This window comes from Coccidioides immitis (assembly GCF_000149335.2).
Source record: "Coccidioides immitis RS genomic scaffold supercont3.5, whole genome shotgun sequence".
NCBI lineage: Eukaryota > Fungi > Ascomycota > Eurotiomycetes > Onygenales > Onygenaceae > Coccidioides > Coccidioides immitis.
The window spans coordinates 1,247,610-1,268,281 of NW_004504307.1; the positions used below are offsets into that span (position 1 = coordinate 1,247,610).

Genomic DNA, 20,672 nt, shown 5'->3' on the forward strand with positions numbered 1-20,672 from the left:
ATCGAGCCTAGCCTAATAAAGTCTAGCGTGGAACTCGCGTGGCAGAATCCGACAATTATGTAAGGCAAACTCTATCTCGCCTCGCCGCCTACCCAACTTCCGTCACTTTCGTCGTCCATCAGAAGCGGCGCCACTCCGGCCTGTCGATTCTTTCTCTCGCAACTCGCTTCACCGTTCACAATTCTCTTGGGCATACTTTCTAAGCCCTTAATTGCTTTATGGACTACTTGGATCATACCACAGGCAGATAGCTTTGGTGACTTCGCATCTGTAAAATATACCTCCAAGAAAAAGTTAGGATTTGGCCTACGGAAATGGCCAGAGAGACTCGCTCACCATCGCCAGTAGGCAGCACTCATTCATCGTCGAAACGAAGTCGAAGAAACGACGATTATCTTGATAGAAGCCGCCGCGATGATGGCAGGGGCCACCGGAGATCGCGAAGCCCCCCGGTAGGACCACAGACGGGATTGCGTCTCCTGAACAACACTAACAATATTGTCATTTGGCAGAGGCGACATCGTGACAGAGACTGGGATCGACACCGAGATCGAGATCGGGATCGTGACCGTGATAGAGTACGGGATCGCGAGCGTGGACGTGATCGAGAACGCGATCGAGATACTTATCGAAAGTCAGATCGCTCGGTAGATAGACGAGATTACAGAGATGATGTACGTGATGATACTTCCTACCGCCCAAGCAGGAGGGATCGGTCACGACCAAGGTACCACTCACGGGATCGCGAAGATGGCAGAGAATATCGCCACAGGAGCCGCGACAGGCGACGAAGGGACGATTCCGCCGATTCCAAATCAATAGCCAAACGGAATGAAAGCAGAGACCGCGTCTCCAGCAAGGATTTCACTGGAAAGTCTCGTGAGGCAAGTTTCTTCCATTGAACTTTAATACTCATTGGCTAACAAACAGTGCCAGGTCTCCAAACCTTCTACACCTGCCCCGCCTATCGCACAAACAGATGAAGAGAAGAAGGCCGAACGGCTCGCGAAATTGGAGGCGTGGAAACAAAAGCAGGCTGCAGAAAAAGAGCGAAAACAAAAAGAACTAGCAGCTGCAGGTGGTGCACGAAGCATTCTTGCTGAGATTGATAAAAGATCTACGTTAAGGCAGGCAGGTGTGTCGCAAGAAACACCCGCGCCACAAGAATCCGAGTCCGCATCTGCGAAGAAGTTTGATCCCAAAACGATTACCAAAAATGCTGCAGCCCAACCAGAGCGTCTTTCGTTGCTTGGTAATGATGTCGCAGTCCCTAATACTACTACGTCTTCTGAAGTTGCTGGACGCAATGGGGCCGATTCTACCCGTAAGTAAAGTTTGTACCATTCGCCTAGCTAGTGTGCGAATGTTGATCTCTGACTTCTCTTGCTCTAGGAATTGCTCCGTTAAAGCCTCGAGGCAACGTTAGTGGCTTTGGCTTCGGCGCCAAGTCAGCTGCTGAACTGGAAAAGGCGTCTCACAAACGCGCGTTGGATTTTGGTGACGAAGAATCCAGCCGCAAAAAGTTAATGAAGCTTCCAGATCCTTCACTCGAGGACAACGATACTCCCAATGGAACCGTCAATGGTGCTGAAGAGGAAGAAGATGACGACGGCGATATCGACATGCAGGATGGCGGCACAGAGGAAGAGAACGCTGCTGCGGCGAGGGCTGCGGCGGAAAAACGCGAAGAAAGGCTGCAAAATCAGACTGTAGCTTTAGAGTCGCAACCAGAACAGCAACCAGAAACTTTAGAAACTGACCAGAATGGCTCAGCCGAACCTATGGATGTGGAGGATGAGGAGGAAATCGACCCGTTGGATGCCTTTATGTCTGGTCTAAAAGATTCAGTGACGGTAGACGCATCCAAATATCGAAAAAATGTTTCTAAACCTAAACAGGAACCCGAAGCAATATTTGGGGACGAGGATGACGTGGATTTGAAGGCAATGGATTTCGAAGCGGATGATTTCCTTGCTATAACGAGTAAAACCAGGAAGAAGAAAGATTTACCCACTGTCAATCACGAAACGATTGATTACGAACCATTCCGAAAGAGCTTCTATACGGAGCCTGTGGATTTGGCGGAGCTAAACGATGAAGAGGTCGCCGCTCTAAGGCTAGAATTGGATGGAATAAAGGTTCGGGGTGTCGACGTACCAAAACCTGTGCAAAAGTGGTCGCAGTGTGGTTTAGGAGTCCAAACCCTGGACGTCATTCGGAAACTCGGTTATGAGCAACCAACCTCGATTCAATCGCAAGCTATTCCGGCCATCATGTCCGGAAGAGACGTAATAGGTGTCGCTAAGACTGGCTCTGGAAAAACAATCGCTTTTTTGTTGCCCATGTTCCGCCATATCAAGGATCAACGACCACTTGAGAACATGGAGGGTCCCGTTGGGTTGATTATGACCCCAACTAGAGAACTGGCAACGCAAATCCACAAGGAATGTAAGCCGTTCTTAAAAGCGTTGAACCTTCGTGCCGTCTGTGCGTATGGAGGTGCGCCCATCAAAGATCAAATTGCGGAATTAAAGCGTGGTGCAGAGATTATTGTGTGCACTCCAGGAAGAATGATTGACTTGCTAGCTGCTAATTCCGGGAGAGTGACTAATCTACGAAGGGTAACGTACGTAGTGTTGGATGAAGCTGACCGAATGTTTGACATGGGTTTTGAGCCCCAGGTGATGAAAATCATCAGCAATATCCGACCTTCGAGACAGACTGTCCTCTTTTCGGCGACGTTTCCTCGTAATATGGAAGCTCTTGCGAGAAAAACATTGACCAAGCCAGTTGAAATCATTGTCGGTGGACGCAGCGTTGTTGCACAAGAGATAACTCAGATCGTCGAAGTTCGGCCGGAAAATACAAAATTTGTCCGATTACTCGAGCTCCTTGGCAATCTTTACTCGGATGACAACAATGAAGATGCTCGCGCTCTTATCTTCGTGGATCGGCAAGAGGCGGCCGATGGCTTACTTCGGGACCTCATGCGCAAAGGATACCCGTGCATGTCAATTCACGGTGGGAAAGATCAAGTTGATCGCGATTCTACCATTGATGATTTTAAAGCTGGCATTTTTCCAGTCTTAATTGCGACGTCTGTGGCGGCACGCGGGTTGGACGTCAAACAGCTGAAATTGGTCATCAACTATGATGCACCAAATCATCTTGAAGATTACGTTCACCGGGCGGGGCGCACTGGTCGTGCAGGCAACACTGGAACGGCTGTTACTTTCTTGACTGAAGAACAGGAGCGATATTCCGTCGATATAGCAAAAGCTCTGAAACAGAGTGGACAGTCGGTACCCGAAGCCGTCCAAAAAATGGTGGACTCCTTCCTCGAGAAAGTTAAATCCGGGAAAGAGAAAGCTAGTGCTTCCGGCTTCGGTGGCAAAGGCCTGGAGCGACTTGATCAGGAGCGCGATGCCGCACGGAATCGTGAAAGAAAGACGTATAAGACTGGCGAAGAAGGTGAAGAGGATGAAGAGAAGGAGAAGAAGGAGAAAGACAAGGGAGAGGAGCTCTTTGCAAAGGCTGCCTCAGCGGTACAGTCTTCGTCCGCTCCGACACCAAGCGCTACTCCTGGTGTGCCTAAAGGAATCGACCTTGACGGGAAGATTACGGTTCATAAGACCGAAAGAGCTACGCCATCCACTACGGGTACTAACCCTCTTGATAAAGTTGGCTCCGCAGTTGCCGATATCCACGCCCGTTTGAACAAGGCGGGCGTTATGAGATCGGGTGTGCCAATTGACAACAAGGGTCCCGATGCCGGAGCTTTCCATGCTACTCTTGAAATTAATGACTTTCCACGTAAGTTATTCCGTTTTATCCCTCATATCTATGACACGCAAATCCGCTAACATTGACTTGCAGAGAAAGCAAGGTGGGCGGTTACCAATCGGACTAATGTTGCCAAAATCCTTGAAGCTACGGGTACCTCGATCACGACAAAGGGTAGCTATTATCCACCAGGCAAGGAACCAGGGCCTAATGAGAATCCGAAACTATATATCCTAGTTGAGGGAGACACGGAATTGGTTGTTACGAATGCGATGCGCGAACTTATGCGGTTATTGAAAGAAGGAACAATTGCTGCAGCGGACAGCGAGGCACGAGCTCCAGCGAGCGGGAGGTATAATGTTTTATAGAATTGTTTGTGCAGCATTAGATACCTATATTCCTCTCAATAATAATGGAGGCATGCTTGAAAATCACAGCTTCGCACGCCGCCTCTTTTTCTTTCTTCCTCCCCTCACACGATACGACGCCTCAATTGCTCCGAACAGTGGATAAAATATTCACAGCTTCCAAGCATGTAATTATCTCCACTAGAAACATATCCAACGTTATAAAAAGGTTGACACTGTGTCACAGTATAACGAGTGCTCCAAGGCATGAAAGTTGGGGCCCTTCAGAAGATTCCGACGAACTCAGCAACATAAATCAATTAATCCCCAAGTTTCAACACATCGTGCTTGTCATCAGAGTCAAAAATCTCAATCATACCCCGTACAAAGGAAAAGCGCTCTTAGCAAAAGAACAAAAGCCTGGCGATGCCCAGTGGCTGCAGCTACGTAGTTGCCTAACCATGGTCCAATTCCCCAACGTCGATACCAGACAATATTCTCGGGTTTGATGGCACACAGAAAGTGCATTTTACGTATTAATCCCATCTCCTCGAAGTTTCCGCAGCATCCACATCCCTAGTGGCGCGTTCTGTTTGGCTTAACTCGTTAAGAGTCCTTCCCTGAGTCTTCGCCTTTTGCGCTGCGAGCTGGGAACCAAGTTTACCCTTGTTTGCGGTAGCGTTCTGCTTCGCAGCTCGTTCCTGAGAAAACAGATTAGCGCGGATATACACAATGACAAAGGAAAAGTTGTCCCATCAACAAAGTACGGGATGGGGGATGGCATTGTCGGAAGAGGAATCAACTATGTCAACACACCTCCGCAGCTCGAGCAGCAGCGTTGCGCGGCTCGACGGTTTGATCGCTCGTACTACCGCTACCACCAAGTGTTTTTCCACCTTTAACCGCTGGCCTTGATGTGGTCTGCTTCTGAGGGACAGGTGCACTCGAGGGTCCAGAATCAGGAGAGGTACCCAGCACTCGGCCCGGCTGGGCAAAAGGGTCCGAGGGATTGGAGGACTTCGAACAGAGATTTCCCATTTCGGTCTGCAAAGTTCAGGATTGAGAGGGGGCGGAAAAAGCAAACAAAGAAAAAGGGATAGCTTCTTCAATCGACGAGCCGATGAAAGTCGCTTTGCGAGGGATGGACAGCGATGGGTCTCCACTACGCCTCCGCCGCCTCCTCCCTCTCTCGACCGGATAAGGGTTTCTTAGGCTCGAAGGGATCGCAGAATAGCCTGGTTAGGACGATGGGAAATAAAAAGCCGTCATTTTGATTCTCAAAAATATCCTGGAAAAGATTGCTAGGGATGTGCATATAGAAAGAATGTCTTGCCATCATCGGTGTTTGGTTACACACTGCCGCCTGTCAACGATCCAAGGGCCCGGGGTAGTGTTTGCTCTGTTTGCTTTTCAGTCATTTCTAGGAGTTTGTCGAGTTTGCATCTTCTGGCATCAGTACAAACCCTTGAAGGAATATATGTATGTAGTTCATTATTGAGAATCCGTCGGGAAGGCAGGGGGAGCTTTTAGTTGAATACTGCTATCGCGGGAGATTGATTTCCGGCTTCCCCGTACGGAGTACTCATCTTCTCTGATTTTAATTCCAATGAATAGAGGTGAGCTTGCCTGTCTTTTCACTTCGCTAGGCCTCAAGGAGCTCCCCGTATATGCCGTCGTCCGTCATTCCCTGTCTTCAACCATCCCGCATAAAAGTATCCCTTGGCGAGAGGACGGGGTGGGTTAGTTCTGTATTCCCCTCTCCAACAACCAGTGACAACGCGGCTGGCAGGGATTAAAAAAAAAAGTTGTGTTGGACCGTTCGCGAGACTGGGATATGAAGTATAACTACGGAGTAGTAACAACGCGCTTGAGCATCACAACAAATCGGATAGCTCGAGGTAACACGCTCGCCTCCCCGCCATAGCGAGCGCCAGGCCAATCACTTTTGATTATGCGAACAGGGCATCATGTCCCGCGTTTTGATCTCTTAATCCTCCGCGTCGCCCTGCGATGCAAAGCCCGTCATTGGGCGTTTCTCACGTGGCAGCGGGAGCCTTAGTCAGCGAATGGATGTTTGGCTGGTTACATAAGCGTGCGGAGTGACGAAAGAAGTCGCGGCAACCGACCTGAGAGCCACCAAGGTCCTCACTGACTTTTGAGCGTTTTCCGATCACCGCACCGCCCGTGCCAACCGGCTGCCCATCTGCCCGTAAGCCTTTTCGCGAGTATCAGTTTCTTTTTCTGCCACCGCATTGCCGAATCTTTGTCGAGGTATGTGGCTCCCGGACGATCGTGCTCTATCCTATCACCTTGCCGCTCCGCTACTAATTCGGACCCTCATCTGTCAGGCGCCCCCGTCGTCGTTGAGTTGTGGCGGGCGCTCGGTCCTGCTCAACCCGGAAGCTTAGATCTATGTCTCCAAAACCCGAGACAGACCCATTCTGCTTAGAATGCCATTGGGAGAATTACCACATGGCCGACGGCAATCTCCTTTCCGGCCCAGAGTGCTTTGATATATCCTGCTGGAGTGGTGCTGATTTCGACAACCATAATTCTCTCTCGTGCAACCTGTCAGCAGAGTGTTGCAATATGGATGATTGTGCGGATGCTTGCACTACTGTCTGCGATGGCTTCGTCGACTGCGACAAGTCCACCATCTGCTCCGAGTCCTATTGCGACAATTTAAACTGCGAGAAGACGTCTACTGCCTGCTACGATAAGAATTGCATCGAGGTGCATTACGATAATGTCCACCAAACACATGAAAATAACTTCTTGAGCCAAGATGGATCTCTGAACTGGGACTGTATGACCTTGGGTCCCGAGCACGGCAACTGTGGGTTCCACGGCGAGAACTTTGACGGTTCCTTTACTTCACACATTCATCCCTCCGGGACAACGGTTGCTTGTGAACTGTCCTCTATCAAAGATCTGAGTCAAAGCCACTTCTCTGATCAGCAGACCCCTTTCGACTCACATTCTCATATAGTCTCTGGGCCGTGTCTAAATCATGGACTCGGAGCCATTTGCATTAGCAATACGACAGAACTTTGCCACAACACGGGAAACTGTACATATCAACGAAAGATAGGCGGTAATTTACCTCTCGGAAGCTGTTCTGGGATATCGACGCCCTTTGCTTCATTACACTCTTCCAGGACTGCCAACCATCGTCATCACCATGGCCATGGCTCTTTCCAGGCCCTGGCCTTGCAGCTATATCACCGACGACAAGAAGCAACGCCAACGATTACAGCTTCCACGCGCTCTACCCCGAGTCTGAGCATGCATTCAAGCCCTGTTCCAGCACCCATGGGCCAAGAAGCGACTGGTACCCCATTGTTCGATGCCTCCAACTTTCTCGGCGCTGAAGAGCTGCATATTTGCAGATGGGTTGGAAATAAATTAGAAAATAAAATTTGCGGTGAAATATTTCCAGACGCAGGCAGCCTGCAGAAACACCTCACAACAGCCCATGCGGACCCAACGCAAGGATGCCAAGGACAAGGTTATTACTGCTGTTGGGAAGGCTGTTCCCGTCCAGACGAACCGTTTTCGCAGAAGTCTAAACTACAGGGCCATTTTTTAACACACAGTAATTGTACGTCTTCCTGCGCTATTTTGGCTTTCCCGGCATGCTTCTAACCTTCGTACAGATAAAAGTTTTCGATGTTCCATTTGCGGGAAGCCTTTTGCAAGGCAGGCAACCTTGGAAAGGCATGAACGAAGCCACCGAGGAGATAAGCCATATAAGTGTAAGGAATGTGGGAAGAAGTTCACAGACAGCAGTGAATTAAGTGAGTTGATATCTAAGGTCCAGAATCAGTCTGTCTTATTCTGACACCTGGTTAGAAACACACATGCGCACACACACCGGCGAAAAGCCATTTAAATGTAACCATCCTGGATGCACCTTCGAGACCGGGGACGTAAGTAGACCCCAAAAACAGCTGCCTACCGTACAGCTTTTCAAAGTCTCACTAACAACAACCTGCCCAGTCGTCCAATATGTCTAGCCACAAACTAAGTAAGTCTACTGGAGTAATGCCTAGGCCCATTTCATTTAGCTAATGCATATCACACAGCCCACGGAGAACGGAAACACAAGTGCCCTTATCCAGGATGCTCTAAGAGTTTTACAAGACCAGGTATATATTTTCTTTTATGGCCTTGTGGGCTGGTCAGATTTGTTAACATTTCCCTATTCTAGACCAGTTAAAACGACATTTAAAAGGGACGCACAAACACACCAACGTTTTCCCGAGCCGATTGACTTCTCCAATTGGGAACCCATCCACTCCGCAAATTTAAACTTAACAGGTCTCGCTTGATGGACCCCCAATTTTAACGGAAAATGTGATAAAATCGAACACCAAACCCTCCGCTGGAGACCATATTTTATGGAATTAACGAATATACCAAAAAAAAGAAAAAGGGTTTATATGCTCAACCAGTATATAAATAATGTCAATGATGTGTTTGTTACGAGACTATGTACTGTACAAACATACATCAAAGATCGCATCACTAGCAATATGTTCATGTCCATATATTCAGGTAGATGTCTAATGAGCAATTGATTATTCTGATTTTGAACGTTCCTCAAGGACTTCCACGGCATTTCTTAATTCTCGTATTCGCTGCCCAACTCTGCGCTTGATCTCCTCCCTAATATCTACTGGTATATCGCTGGAGTCTAGCGCAGTGCCCCTTTGAGCTCCTTCACTTTGCCCTTTGGGGCTCGGAGACGAGGATGAAGTAGCCCCTGTATATGCATCATAGGCGTGCGCTAAATCGTCAAACGCTTCGCGTAACGTTGCACGATCGGATTCGGCATAGATGGTGAGGGAATCCGTAGATTCAGTCGCGATCTCTAGCTAATGGGTGTGTTAGTGTCCAACCGACATATGTTTTGGTCTTTTTCTTTCTGGGTTTGAAATGGCCCTTTCTTTTTGACGGTGTAGTTAGGTAGGATACCTCGTCTTTAGCTATTTCATATCTACGTCCATACATCAGATTAGCAGGGGAGCTTTACGGAAACCAGCTTTCGGTAATTCGAGGGCGTATGATCTTTACCAACGAGTAATAAATGGGTGCGGATATATTTTGAAGGCGGCAACATACAAATCTTGCAATTCCTGGATATAATCGTCTGCGGAAACCCCCCTCTTGGACTGGGTAGTGTATCTCCTTGTTGTGGAATAACCAGCATACAGACTTGGTCTTCCTAGCCAAAAATGGCGGGCGTCTGGGATGCGTCGTGAAGTCGAGTTTCCCGAGGATACGATGGGCGCAACCTGGGGACAGCCACGGAGATGCGGAAATGATCTGAACCGTGTAGACATTACGCGGCAAGAAATGCGCCAGGAGACCTGAGAGTTATGGCCCATTGCAGAGCTCAAAGGGCTGCGAAAGGAACGCATTGGGATGGTCCCGAAGGTGCCTTTTGTAGTAGGAGGGAGAGCCTTCATGACATGGGGAAGAATCATGAGGTGGTCAAGGAAAGAAAGTGATTGGCCTCCCTTCACAAGAATGAGTGTGATGGCCCTTTGGCTTGCATGTTGGGGAAGCTGAACAAAGTTCTAGCTCGATCGAGTAACAATTATCCCCCGATACAATCCGCTTACTAGTAACCCAACTCCCTGAACTTGTCGGCGGAACTCGACGGTCGGTTGTAACAGCGTTTTCCCGCATGACGTCATTTGCTCTGCTTGCCGCCTTTAGTTACAAAACCTTTCAAAACGATCCTGTCTATTAACGAACTAAGTTATAGCTCTCTAAGTATTTGTAACTCTCATATGTGAGACTCTTCTTTACAGTTTTGCTCTCTGTAACCCCTGAAATTTCGCCGCATCCCTCTTTGCCCACTCTCTCATTACCTTTCTCATAATCTTGCCGCTCGGTAACTTTGGGACCTCGTCAATGAGCTCAACTCCTCCAGTTAGCCACTTATGCTTTGCAACTCGTGGCTTTATCCATTCCTGGATTTGCTCTCCGGTCAGTGGGTTTGGGCGTTGTTTCACGGCATCCTTGAGCACAACATATGCTCGAGGGAATTCCTCATCGTTCCTAGTGACATAGAGACAGAGGAAAGTTTTAAGTAAGTAATTGCATCACAAAGGGGTAGATAAATGGAGGAGGGGACCCACATCTTCATACCAACGACAGCGGCGTCGGCAATGTCATCATTTTCGAGCAACGCCGCTTCGAGTTCTGCAGGGGCCACTTGGAGTGCATTTACCTTGATAAGCTCCTGTCTTCCAGTATTAACCTACTGATAGCAATGGGGTAAAGAAGAGCAACATTACTTACCTTCTTTCTATCAACAATCCAAAACCAGTCACCGCGGCAGACGGCGATATCACCGGTTCGAAGCCATCCATCCGACAACATGGTCTCTCTCGTAGCCTCCTCATTCTTCCAGTACTTCATGGAGACATTGGGGGACCGTATGTACATTTCACCGGGTTCGCCTTCTGGTACTTCATTCCCATCGTCATCTAGCAGTTTACACTCACAATTCGGATCAAGGACCCCGGCGCTTCCTGTTCTATCCCACTTGTTAGGATTAGAGCATTCAAAACAACGAAATAATACCACTAAGAAGGCGCATACTTATCCTCGACACCACCTGGAACATGAATTGCACCCGTCGTCACTTCGGTCATTCCCCAACCCTGCTTGATACTAACCCCATACTTTTCTGCAACCTCATTCTGAAGCTCTCGTGATAACGGTGCCGCCCCGCATGAAATTTCGAGTACACTGCTCAAGTCATATTTGGCCGTTTCTGGCCGTTTGCTCAGCATAACCATAATTGGAGGCACCACGTGCAGGTAAGTAATTTTATAATCCTGTATAGCGCGAAGATAGTCTTCGAAGACGAACTTTTTCATCACGTATATAGGAACTTGGTTGCGTACAGCATGAAGTATTGTCATCATCTGCCCGTACACATGGTACAGCGGCAAAAAACCAATCCAGCGATGCTGCGGAGGGCCCTCGGGACCATATTGAACCAACGCATTGCGAATGTAATTTGACTGCAGAATGTTGGCGATCAAATTTCGGTGGCTGACGCAGACACCTTTAGGTAAACCAGTGGTGCCAGACGAGTAGTTGATTGTCGCAATCGTGTTTGCAGCTTCATTTTCACTTAATTCTGGCCATTGGTAGTCACGGGAGGCCTCGAGGTTCGCTAACAATTCTCGCCAGTCCCGAACGCCGTCCCGCATAGGGACTTCTGTTTCCGAAAACTGAAATATACGGTCGGTTGGAATCCCGGCCTGCCTTGCTGCTGCTACAGCTGTGTCAAGGAGAGAGGGATGGACAAGGATAACTTTGGCCTCGGTGTTATTCATTTGATATACGACCTCTATTACCGTATGTCAGTCAAGAGATATAGACAAGGACTTTGGGTGATCCTCGTCAAGCTCCACATAGCTTTCAGGCAACTCACCATTGACGCTATAGCCAGGATTTATTCCGCTGAAGATCCGTCCTGACCCAACGATACCCAAATACGCAACTGGGACAAAAATTTGATTCGGAGTGAAAATGAGGACTACTTCGCCCTTCTTAACTACCTGTTGACCAGAGGCCTGGTCCTTGAAATTCTCAAGGCCAGAACACAAACGCTTCACCCAATCCAATGCAGCAGCTGTTGTCAGCTGAAGGGTCGGATCTGCAGAATCGATCCAGATGGGCTTTGTGGCGGAACGCAAGGGTGAACCTGGGGGAAATAGAAAAGAGAGAACATTGGAGGATGGGATCGGAATCGGAGCAAATGGGGACTTTTTCACCATCTTCGCTGTTGTCCAACTGCTGTTCTTGCGGCTCTATAGTAGTTATCGCGCCTTGGGTATAGTTGAGTGCTTGGTTCCTGGTGAAATGATCACATTAAAAGTGACCGTGCTGCTCAACAAAACCTAACTTATTCTTGAAATGGTCCAGCATGGGAAACCGAAAAGAGAGGGGAAGCATCGGAAACGAAAGACTAATGCAACCAGTATATAACTGTTCATACATAGTCACCGTCCCAGTTCATTCCGAGGAAAGCCTCGGTACTGCCAAGATAATCTCGAGAGATTGATCTAGGGGCATCCATAAGCCTGCGGAGTACGGAGTACTCCGTACATAGTAAGCTAATAACAAGGAGTTTTTGGTGAGCTAGTTAGTTGCTAGTTGTATCGACGACGTGGGAACCAAGAATGTCGAATCTCCACGGCTCATGATCCGGGCCGAGTTCAACAGCAGCAATCCACAAGGTGAACTAGTTAACTAGGCCAGAAGGTTGCCGCGTTAGCGTGCTAGCTTGCCTCCGCCGCCTCAGCGACGAAGACCGCCGTTATGTCTCCCTGGGACAGGTGACAGCCGGCCTGGATGGCGAACTATTCTCGCCTCCTTTCATAATGTTGAAGAGCAGCTCTTGGAAACCGTTTTTCGCGGGTGCCAAACTTAAGCCAAAAATCCTTTGGCGTGTTGTAACTAAGGGAGCAGTTAAAGAGGGGATGTCCTAACTCATCACAATGTGATACATTTGCTTCTTTGATTGACAGGTCGTTGCTTTCGGGCGGAGTGCTTCATGTTTACTTATCCAAAAACAGACTAACTAGTTATTTGAGTAAGAAATTTGTTAGGGAACAGGTAAGAGTATGCGAAAAACAGTGATAACCACAACAGTGCCGATGTCCTTTGGTAACTAACTATGGAATGTTCTCCTTTTTCCTTTGTGGCTTGATCCACTGTTTAGTATTTCCAACTTTCCGCTACCTTTGGGATTGCTGTGCCTTCGATGCTTCACTGCATCCTAGCCTTTCTTATCTAGCTTGGAGACGCGGGCAAGAATATCAAGCTGCAAAATCTGGTTCCGGGAAGCATTGACAGCTGCTTATGAACACTTATCCTTGTGGTCAAAGGGGTCCACAAAGCTATTGATCGTGATAATATCGGACGTCCATGCTTTAATAGCATTTTGGACCCTCCTGGCGTCATGTGCCTTTTTGAAAACCCCCGTCACCATCAGAAATGACACCACCCACCAGCAGAGAGAGACAGAGAGAAAATGGAATTAATTTCACAGTGCTAAAATGTTGCAGCTTCGAACAAAGCCTCCTTTTAATTCTTGCTTGGTATGGGACTGAGCATCTATGAACTGATATTTTTCCTTTAGCAAGGATAGATTATATCAAAAGGGCCGCGGACTGTCGATCCTGAATTTCCAATAGGCGCTCAATTTCAGCGTATGATGCCATGTATAGAATTATGCCACCGCTTCCGGGTGTCTCCATTGTTAAGCCACAGTGTAGAGGACATACATACCTAGCAACTGGTCTGGAGTTTCTACAGCATTGACGCGTCCTTTGCACATTGACAAGGCGCGAAATCGAAGGTTCAACTCTTCTATGTAACTTGGAATGAAAGTTTCTATCAATGTAGAGCCTCTTTTAAGAGCAATTGCATGTGAATAGTCCTGCACGCACAGAGACAGTCCATAAAGAACTTATACAGGAAGCTAGCCTTGCGACAATTTCCTCAGGAGCAGAGGACCTCGAAATAAATAAATAAAAAAATAAAAAAAAAAAAAAGACCTATGTTGGTCCAGGAGTTGCCAATCAGTTTTGAACCAGGAAAATGCAAAATCGAACGTTTGGATTTAACTAGGATCTAAGCTCTAGCTAAAGTTCCCCAACAAACAGAGGGCCTATCAGGATTATCGACAGGTCTTTGTTGAGATATATAATAATTCTGGAACCACAGGAAAGTGATCTAGTCCTACTCTGAAGATTATCTTTAATTCAACGTCGTTGCTAACAAGGGCAATGTTGGCATGGACAGACCTCATTTATCTAAAAAAAATAAAAGTCCTTCAATTCGGTTTAAAATCTGAGTGAAGCCCAGAGCCACATATAAAGTAGAAATATTGAGACGGTCGTACACGTCATTAATTAAAATTCAAATTCAGAGAGAACAAGACGGATAAGAAAGCTTGCTTTGGATCGATGAAAGGCATGGCTTTGTCATGAAGAACAGGGCGTTAAGTCATTATAAGGCTGAATCATTAACAAAGCAAAGATCCATTCAACACAAATGAATTCCGCGGATAGGCCAAGATTCATTAATAACAAAAATAATAAAGAAATCATCCAAGGGAGCGTGCTTGAGTGTGAGTTAAGTAGTGTTACCAAATAAATATAAAAAATAAAATAAGGAAGAGGCTTTAATTTATCTAGAACGCCCGGAGTGCCTTTCACGGCGACGAGGGCGGTAGTCTGAGTAGTCGTCATCATCCGAAGAACTGTGATCATATTCGCGGTGCCGCGTTGAGCGACGTTTGTCATCAACATCATCCGTTAATCCTAATGCAGCAAGGCCTTTGGCAACATAATCCGTTACACTCTGGCTTCTTTTCTTGCGATGGCGACGGGGTTGAACATCTTCGTCGCTAGAATATCCTGAACATGGAGACCGACCACGGGATTCGGAACGATAGTGATCATATGCCTTTTTACCAGCTGCCGCCAAGACACCCGCTGTGGCAAGGCTCTTCATTCCGCTATGATCTTCTGATCTGGAACGTCGGCTATGGCGTCGGTGCGAGCGCGATCTGGAGGACCCGTTCATTAAGTGGTTTGTGGCCAATCCGGCGATAGTGGATTCCAAAATATGACGCTTATTGTGCTTATTTGGGTCACGTTCAATAAGTTTGTCCATTCCACCAGCGCCGATGGCAGCCGTTAGTACTCGTTTTCCCTTCTCTCCCGTCCAGCCGCCGGGTGCTTTCCGTGCACGATAGGCTTCTGCAGCACCCGCAGCCAATGCAGCAGTGATGGCATGTCTGATCTCTTTCGACGCAGCGTCAGGTGAGGGGGACCTTGAGGAGTTTCTATTCCTCTGCCTATGCTCCCTCCGACGCCGGGGATGATCGTGATCACGGCGGGAGCGGGGGTCAGAATAATCGTAGCTTCGATCCCGAGTTCTCGTTCGATGATGCTGGTTTCCACGAGAGCTTGAGCCTGCCAAGCCGAGTGCGGCCATGGCCTGCTCGCCCAGTGACTTACGCCGACGCGGTTTAGGGGAAGGAGACCGGGACAAGGAGAAGTGAGAATATGAGGGACGTTCTTGGTAATAGTCATCTGCTTCTGGGTCAGTCGAAAACCCTGCAGTGGAAGCGATGGGGCAGGGAAAGACGGAGCGGAAGCAATCTGAGCGACAAGAAGTGAGCTAAATCTCTTACCTCGATGCTTATGCTTCCGGCCTCCTCGATGTTCGTGATTGTGTGTCGAACGATATCCATCACGACGACTCCGCCTTGAAGCAGAGGAAGGCCTCGCAGCGTCTGTATGACGACGCTGGGAATGCGTTTTATAGACAAGATCGTCAGGACCGTTTGATGCGGTATATGGTTCCAGGGGATATGCTGGCCCCGGGGCATGGTTGTATGGGTGGTCTCGGTAATAATACGAAGCTGCCATGCTGACGGAAATGTAAGCGGACAGACTTCAAGGAATACCAAGTGAAGACCCGCAACAAAATCGAGAATGGTTGAAGAATAGCAGGAAGAACAGCGCGTTTGCTGTATTAAATTTTCAGACAGTAGAAGTGTACAGAATATATTTGAAAAGCGGATGAATGATATGGAAGTCGAGCGAAAGCCTCGAGTGTGAGGTTGAAATGTCTCGGTGTGAATGCAGGCGGCGCGGATGACGCAAAAGTCGGGTGAGACCTGCGAGTGGGGCCAGGCCGGGCTTGGCAGGCTGATCGACTTGCCGCACGTGTGTCGTCTATCTTTTCTCATCCAAGTTCCGATCTAGTTAGATTGTCTTTGGTTTTGTTTACCTGCTGCGACGAGCAGAAACACCCTTCAGGGGTCGTTTTGAGATTTGTTTTAAGGTGACCTTTTCCTCGGCATGTCCCACGGATCATCACTGAGGTTCCCACGGCTTGCCCTGGGCAGCTCTCCATAACTTTATTCCCCACCTGCCCCGGAGCCTAATCCAACCCCAAAAGTCATCGTCAACGCCGGATGGAGTACTCCGTATTCCACAGTAAATTGTATATACGGAGTATATCCATACATACATAATGATGTGCTCCGTACTCCGTATTAATATCTATCTAATTAGGTTGTATTTCCATTCAGGGTAAAATTGGCCCTGCCAGCAAATCCAAAACTGCAAAACTGACATTATTTCCCTCTCTTGGAGGCCATAACATGGAATGCATATATCACGGATGCCACTGAAAGATAAAAGGCATGAACATTAGCTTGGGTTCGGCGAGATTTGCCGCATTGATTCGAATTCCTTAAGAGGCGAGGCAGGTTCATTTATCAAGGCTCTCTTTGCCGCATATTCCTTTCTTCGTAGCGCTGGCCATCGCTTATGCTCAAAAGTTTGGCGGTGCATGACGAGAATGGTTGACTTGCCCGCTCGACCAGCTACTGGGCCGGCTTACTGTCGAGCTTAGCGGAGATTCAACATCTTCCTGCGAATGCGCACATGGCTCTATTCTCACAGGGCTAGCGTTTGACCAACCACCCTCAGGCCAGATACCGCTCAGATTGGGCGGACTGTTCTCTCTGTCTAGCGTGCGATGTGTTCGTTGGTGCTGCTTCATATTATCTTTTCGGGTAAAGGCCTTATTGCAGATGGGGCAGTGGACGCTTTTTTCCCCGGTATGCGTCTTTCCATGTCGAGCAGCGTGGCCAGAAGTCGTAAAGGTCGCAGGGCACGAATGTGATGCCGCATACGGACAAGGGTATTTGTTCTTCTTACTTGGCTTTTGCGCTCTCATGTCACCAGGTCCATTAAGCAGAGTTTGGGTGCAGGGAGGATGAGTTGGAAATTGAACAGGCGACGCCGTCGGGCCTCCGTGAGGAAACGAGTACCCTAACATCGCCGGCGGGTGTGCTAAGGATTGTATTCGGGTCGAATCATCTTCCAGGTGTATTGAACCGCGTCGCGAATGTTGCATTTCATCAGCAGCGAGAGAGCCCAGGGATCTAGGTGAACTGCGCGGGACGGCGAATGATGGGTTATCGTCATTGTTCAGTATTGAAACTCTTCTGCATTTGCCGTAGTCCATAGTGTCTCTCCTCGGCGAAAGGTTAATGCATACAAAGTCGTATCCTAGACAATATATATCACTATCACATAACTAGACACCTCGGGCCGTTGAATCCTGGAAGTAACTTGGGGTTAGCATGTAGAAGGAAGGAGGGCAAGAAAGGAGGGTGTACCCTCAGCTTTGCAGGGTGTCTTGAATCTAAATGGCTTGTTTCAAGACTAAAGGATATAAGAAAAGGGAAGCACAGCATCCACTGTGGAAGTTCCGTCAGTCAAATTGTTGGGTGTGACTCTGCCACCAGGAGGTTTATAGCAAAGATATAGAACACAGAGAACGAGCTCGACCTGGACCGCTGGACTACCGCGAGAACAAACAATCGTTGATAGAGACGGAACCAGACTAATGCGCAACCTTTAAATGGATAGAGACGAAGTCGACGTTTGGCATACGTCGATTCGAGGGACCATCGGTGCTCAATCAAGCAACTGTCCCTAAACCACACCAATTAGAAAAACAAGGCGCAAGAGGAGGCCCTCCCATCCCAAAGGAACAGGGAAACTAAAATTAGGGCCTGCCTCTGAGCCAAGTACAAGGGTGGCGGGGAAAGGTCGATAGTGAATGGCAACCTTTCCGACAACTACTGACGCCGAAGAAATCTTTTCGTGAAAAGAATAGAAAAATAAATAAAGCGAGGCCAGCGATGGCCATCAAGGGACCAACTTTCGGTCAAGTCAAGCTGTTATCCAGAAACTACTCAAAGTTGCCGCATGGGAGAAAGAAAACGAACCCAGTCGCTAAAAAGAGACCTTGTTGGGAAACTTATGTGACTGGATTATGAAACGAATACAACAAGAGCGGAAGCCCCAGAGCAGCCCTTTTTCGGGTGCAGTCAGGGCTGAATTATGAGGGGAGGGGATAGCAGGGCTTGTATCGGGAAGAATGTGAGAAATAAGATCCAAGGGGGGCCGTATGCGGAATCCGATTCGTAGCCCAAGGGAAATAGAAAAAACGAAAAGGCAGAGCCCTCAAAAGCCAACAGACTGGCCCCAAACGGACGGCCATAATTCGATAATTCGAGCTAACATGAGCAGGCTAGCCGAATGACTATTATTGCTGGTCAATTCCGACCCTTGAAATGGTCACATGTAGTCCATTTCCACTTGTACATTTCCTGAAAATCATTAACGATTGGGGACAAATTAACAAATGGGCGATAAAAAACGCCCATAGTAATAGTTATTGTGGCCCTCGGACCGGCAGTCCCCCAGTTGCCCAGGGCAAAATACGGGCGGGGCGCTGTCGCAACACCTTATTCATTGCTATATACAGTGGTAACAGAGCCCGAAGGAATTGAAGATAACTAGATAGCTGTGGCATCAAGTTATCCTTGCGAAGAAAAAGATTTTTTTTTTTTTTTTAAAAAAATAAAAATAAAAATAAAAGAAAAGAAAAGTCAAGAAAAGAAGAGGGATGATGCAGCGATTGTTCCCGGATATGGTTGGCCATGGGAAACAAACAAGCCACTCGGAAAGCAATGCGATTCACCGCACGGGCTCGGGCCTGCTTTGCATTCCATCGGCCTTCTTCGCTGTTCAATATCTTGGGTTGGATTGGCAAAAGCCATAACGATGGAGGATAACTGGAAAGTTTGGACTTTCCAATCCCACCAACTCCATGACTACAGAGTACTGAGTAGTCGTTAAGAACTTCAACTGTGGGGGAGCCCAGCTGGATTGCAAGTCTGATCCTAACTTTGGCCAGGAATTTCGTCCAGAGGTTCGACGTTCAAAAGAAAAGGGGATCCCACCCAACCAAGTTGCCCTGGTAGATGTTGACATAAAGTTGGGATGATCCTGTTGGCTAAGACTTGCCCATGCAAAAAGCTGGGCCACGAACTACGGAGTAGTTAAATCACACTCAGGCGCTTCATCCAGCGGCCGGCGAGTTCGACTCGAGTTCCAGAAAACTGATCATCAATAACATCTCACCAGTTTCTCTCCTGGTTTTACTTCTGCACACATGTATAATTCCAAAGGCGTTGTCGCAGTTCGTTGACTTTCAAAATGCCTGCTCGTAACCAAATCGAAAATATAACGCCCTCGAGCACGCCAGTGCGCAGGGAGAGTTTGGTCCACAGCCAAGATCTCGTTACATCAGTTAGCTAATGCAATTACGGAGCACACACTGAAGTCCTGCATGGGGTGGGTTACCGCCCCGTGTTCCACTGTCAGCTCCTCGAAGATCTCCGCAAACGTGGCTGCTTCGTTGCATACGACACAAGAGTCGAGAAGTTCGCAACTGACGCCATCTCACCGAACTTAGTTAACTACCCATCTCACCGGATGGGGCTAACGAGCGACTGCAGATAAGCATGACTCAGGGGTGATGAAAGGCAGACCAAACATTTAAAGCATTCAAGCCACCCGCTCGTTATCCGTTGAGTCCCTACTTGCTGGGTGTGAAAATTGTCATTCGTATCCCGGATAAATGCTAGCCATTCTCGGACCCAAATCAATCTCTGCCATCTCTTTCCTCCTGCTCGCGAGATTGTCTCGCATCAAGACCGATGTATGTAGTACTCTGCTAGAACTCAACGAGTCAGGATTAGTACTTCCGGCGCCTGGTTTGGAATGTGGTTCCGAAGCAGTGAGCCTGATACCACTCCCAAAGACGACATGCCGTATTGCGAGAATATAGATTCTCGCCATGTCGCACAAACGCGAGGGGTATGAAATAGTTCGGTGATCAATTAACCTTTGTCCAGCTCTCAATGCGGGCAATCCCCAGCCCATGCCGCACCGTAGGTATGTAAGTAATGCATGCTTCTTGTTCCAGGGTCCCGCCTTGAAAGAACAATAGATATACTCACAAAAAGCTTGATTCCGGGCGGGCCGCTTCCGCAGCCCGAGTTCTTAAGGTTATCTCGTCCATCCAAAGCCTTGTCGCGGGCATCTAATTTCGTTCCTGCCGCAGCAGTGGCTCGACACTTTAATATTTTGTTTCGCTGCAAGATAGAGGGCCATTAAGCGATGAATGGTCGGGGGATGGGACATTTTCAATAGTATTGACGATCACCATTATCGCGGTGAAGGCCAATTGAGAATATCGAGCGCTGTTTACGCCCTTGCCTTCGCTAAATTCTCTTGCTTTTCGTGCCGGGTGTCGTGCATAGACGACCTCGAGTGTCATCGTAATAACGCTCCCACACGTGGGAAAAGGCTTCTTACAACGCCTTCCAGGCGAACCCGGCTATCCCAATCCCGTGTGATGATGCTTACCAAACTCCTTTATAACGACCTATTTAGAAGCTTTATACCGAGTTGACCGAAAACCCCGGTTTCTCTGGAGAATTTACTTCTTGGGAATACCTGAATTTAGATACAAACGGTAAGATCGAGAGTTGAGGAGCCGGGGTTTATCCCGCTTTCTCTCCGTTAAGATGGCCTCCGTTCTCGTACTACAAGCTCAATGACG

General features: G+C 48.1%; 8 protein-coding genes across 8 annotated transcripts; 3 read left to right on the forward strand and 5 right to left on the reverse strand.

Moving 5' to 3' along the window:
• Positions 1-155: 155 nt before the first annotated feature.
• Positions 156-4,830, forward strand: CIMG_10301 (pre-mRNA-processing ATP-dependent RNA helicase PRP5). The gene is made up of 5 exons (XM_001239278.2): positions 156-452; positions 513-884; positions 937-1,324; positions 1,393-3,813; positions 3,877-4,830. The coding sequence occupies exons 1-5, from the start codon at positions 315-317 to the stop codon at positions 4,149-4,151; spliced, it is 3,594 nt and encodes a 1,197-aa protein (XP_001239279.1). The 5' UTR covers positions 156-314; the 3' UTR covers positions 4,152-4,830.
• On the reverse strand, positions 4,137-5,463 carry CIMG_10302 (uncharacterized protein). Its single transcript, XM_001239279.2, has 2 exons — positions 4,947-5,463; positions 4,137-4,831 (listed from the first exon to the last, which is right to left on the reverse strand). The coding sequence occupies exons 1-2, from the start codon at positions 5,166-5,168 to the stop codon at positions 4,667-4,669; spliced, it is 387 nt and encodes a 128-aa protein (XP_001239280.1). The 5' UTR covers positions 5,169-5,463; the 3' UTR covers positions 4,137-4,666.
• An 892-nt stretch (positions 5,464-6,355) lies between these two features.
• On the forward strand, positions 6,356-8,441 carry CIMG_10303 (DNA-binding protein; the record flags this gene model as incomplete). Its single annotated transcript, XM_001239280.2, has 7 exons — positions 6,356-6,401; positions 6,479-7,731; positions 7,787-7,927; positions 7,983-8,059; positions 8,130-8,157; positions 8,216-8,278; positions 8,341-8,441. Exons 2-7 carry the CDS (start codon positions 6,543-6,545, stop codon positions 8,439-8,441), a joined length of 1,599 nt encoding a protein of 532 aa, XP_001239281.2. The 5' UTR covers positions 6,356-6,401; positions 6,479-6,542.
• Positions 8,442-8,570: 129 nt separating this feature from the next.
• CIMG_10304 (uncharacterized protein) lies at positions 8,571-9,752 on the reverse strand. The gene is made up of 3 exons (XM_001239281.2): positions 9,255-9,752; positions 9,108-9,129; positions 8,571-9,007 (listed from the first exon to the last, which is right to left on the reverse strand). Exons 1-3 carry the CDS (start codon positions 9,617-9,619, stop codon positions 8,711-8,713), a joined length of 684 nt encoding a protein of 227 aa, XP_001239282.1. The 5' UTR covers positions 9,620-9,752; the 3' UTR covers positions 8,571-8,710.
• A 191-nt stretch (positions 9,753-9,943) lies between these two features.
• On the reverse strand, positions 9,944-11,935 carry CIMG_10305 (4-coumarate:coenzyme A ligase; the record flags this gene model as incomplete). The annotated part of the gene is made up of 5 exons (XM_001239282.1): positions 9,944-10,199; positions 10,280-10,383; positions 10,443-10,680; positions 10,746-11,505; positions 11,590-11,935. The coding sequence occupies 5 exons, from the start codon at positions 11,933-11,935 to the stop codon at positions 9,944-9,946; spliced, it is 1,704 nt and encodes a 567-aa protein (XP_001239283.1).
• A 2,038-nt stretch (positions 11,936-13,973) lies between these two features.
• On the reverse strand, positions 13,974-15,755 carry CIMG_12543 (uncharacterized protein). The gene is made up of 2 exons (XM_004444755.1): positions 15,367-15,755; positions 13,974-15,265 (listed from the first exon to the last, which is right to left on the reverse strand). Exons 1-2 carry the CDS (start codon positions 15,602-15,604, stop codon positions 14,355-14,357), a joined length of 1,149 nt encoding a protein of 382 aa, XP_004444812.1. The 5' UTR covers positions 15,605-15,755; the 3' UTR covers positions 13,974-14,354.
• Positions 15,756-16,517: 762 nt separating this feature from the next.
• CIMG_12544 (C2H2 transcription factor) lies at positions 16,518-17,216 on the reverse strand (the record flags this gene model as incomplete). Its single annotated transcript, XM_004444756.1, has 1 exon — positions 16,518-17,216. One exon carries the CDS (start codon positions 17,214-17,216, stop codon positions 16,518-16,520), a length of 699 nt encoding a protein of 232 aa, XP_004444813.1.
• Positions 17,217-19,261: 2,045 nt separating this feature from the next.
• On the forward strand, positions 19,262-20,522 carry CIMG_10307 (uncharacterized protein; the record flags this gene model as incomplete). Its single annotated transcript, XM_001239284.2, has 5 exons — positions 19,262-19,309; positions 19,693-19,766; positions 19,807-19,924; positions 19,963-20,006; positions 20,261-20,522. 5 exons carry the CDS (start codon positions 19,262-19,264, stop codon positions 20,520-20,522), a joined length of 546 nt encoding a protein of 181 aa, XP_001239285.2.
• Between the last annotated feature and the right edge of the window lie 150 nt (positions 20,523-20,672).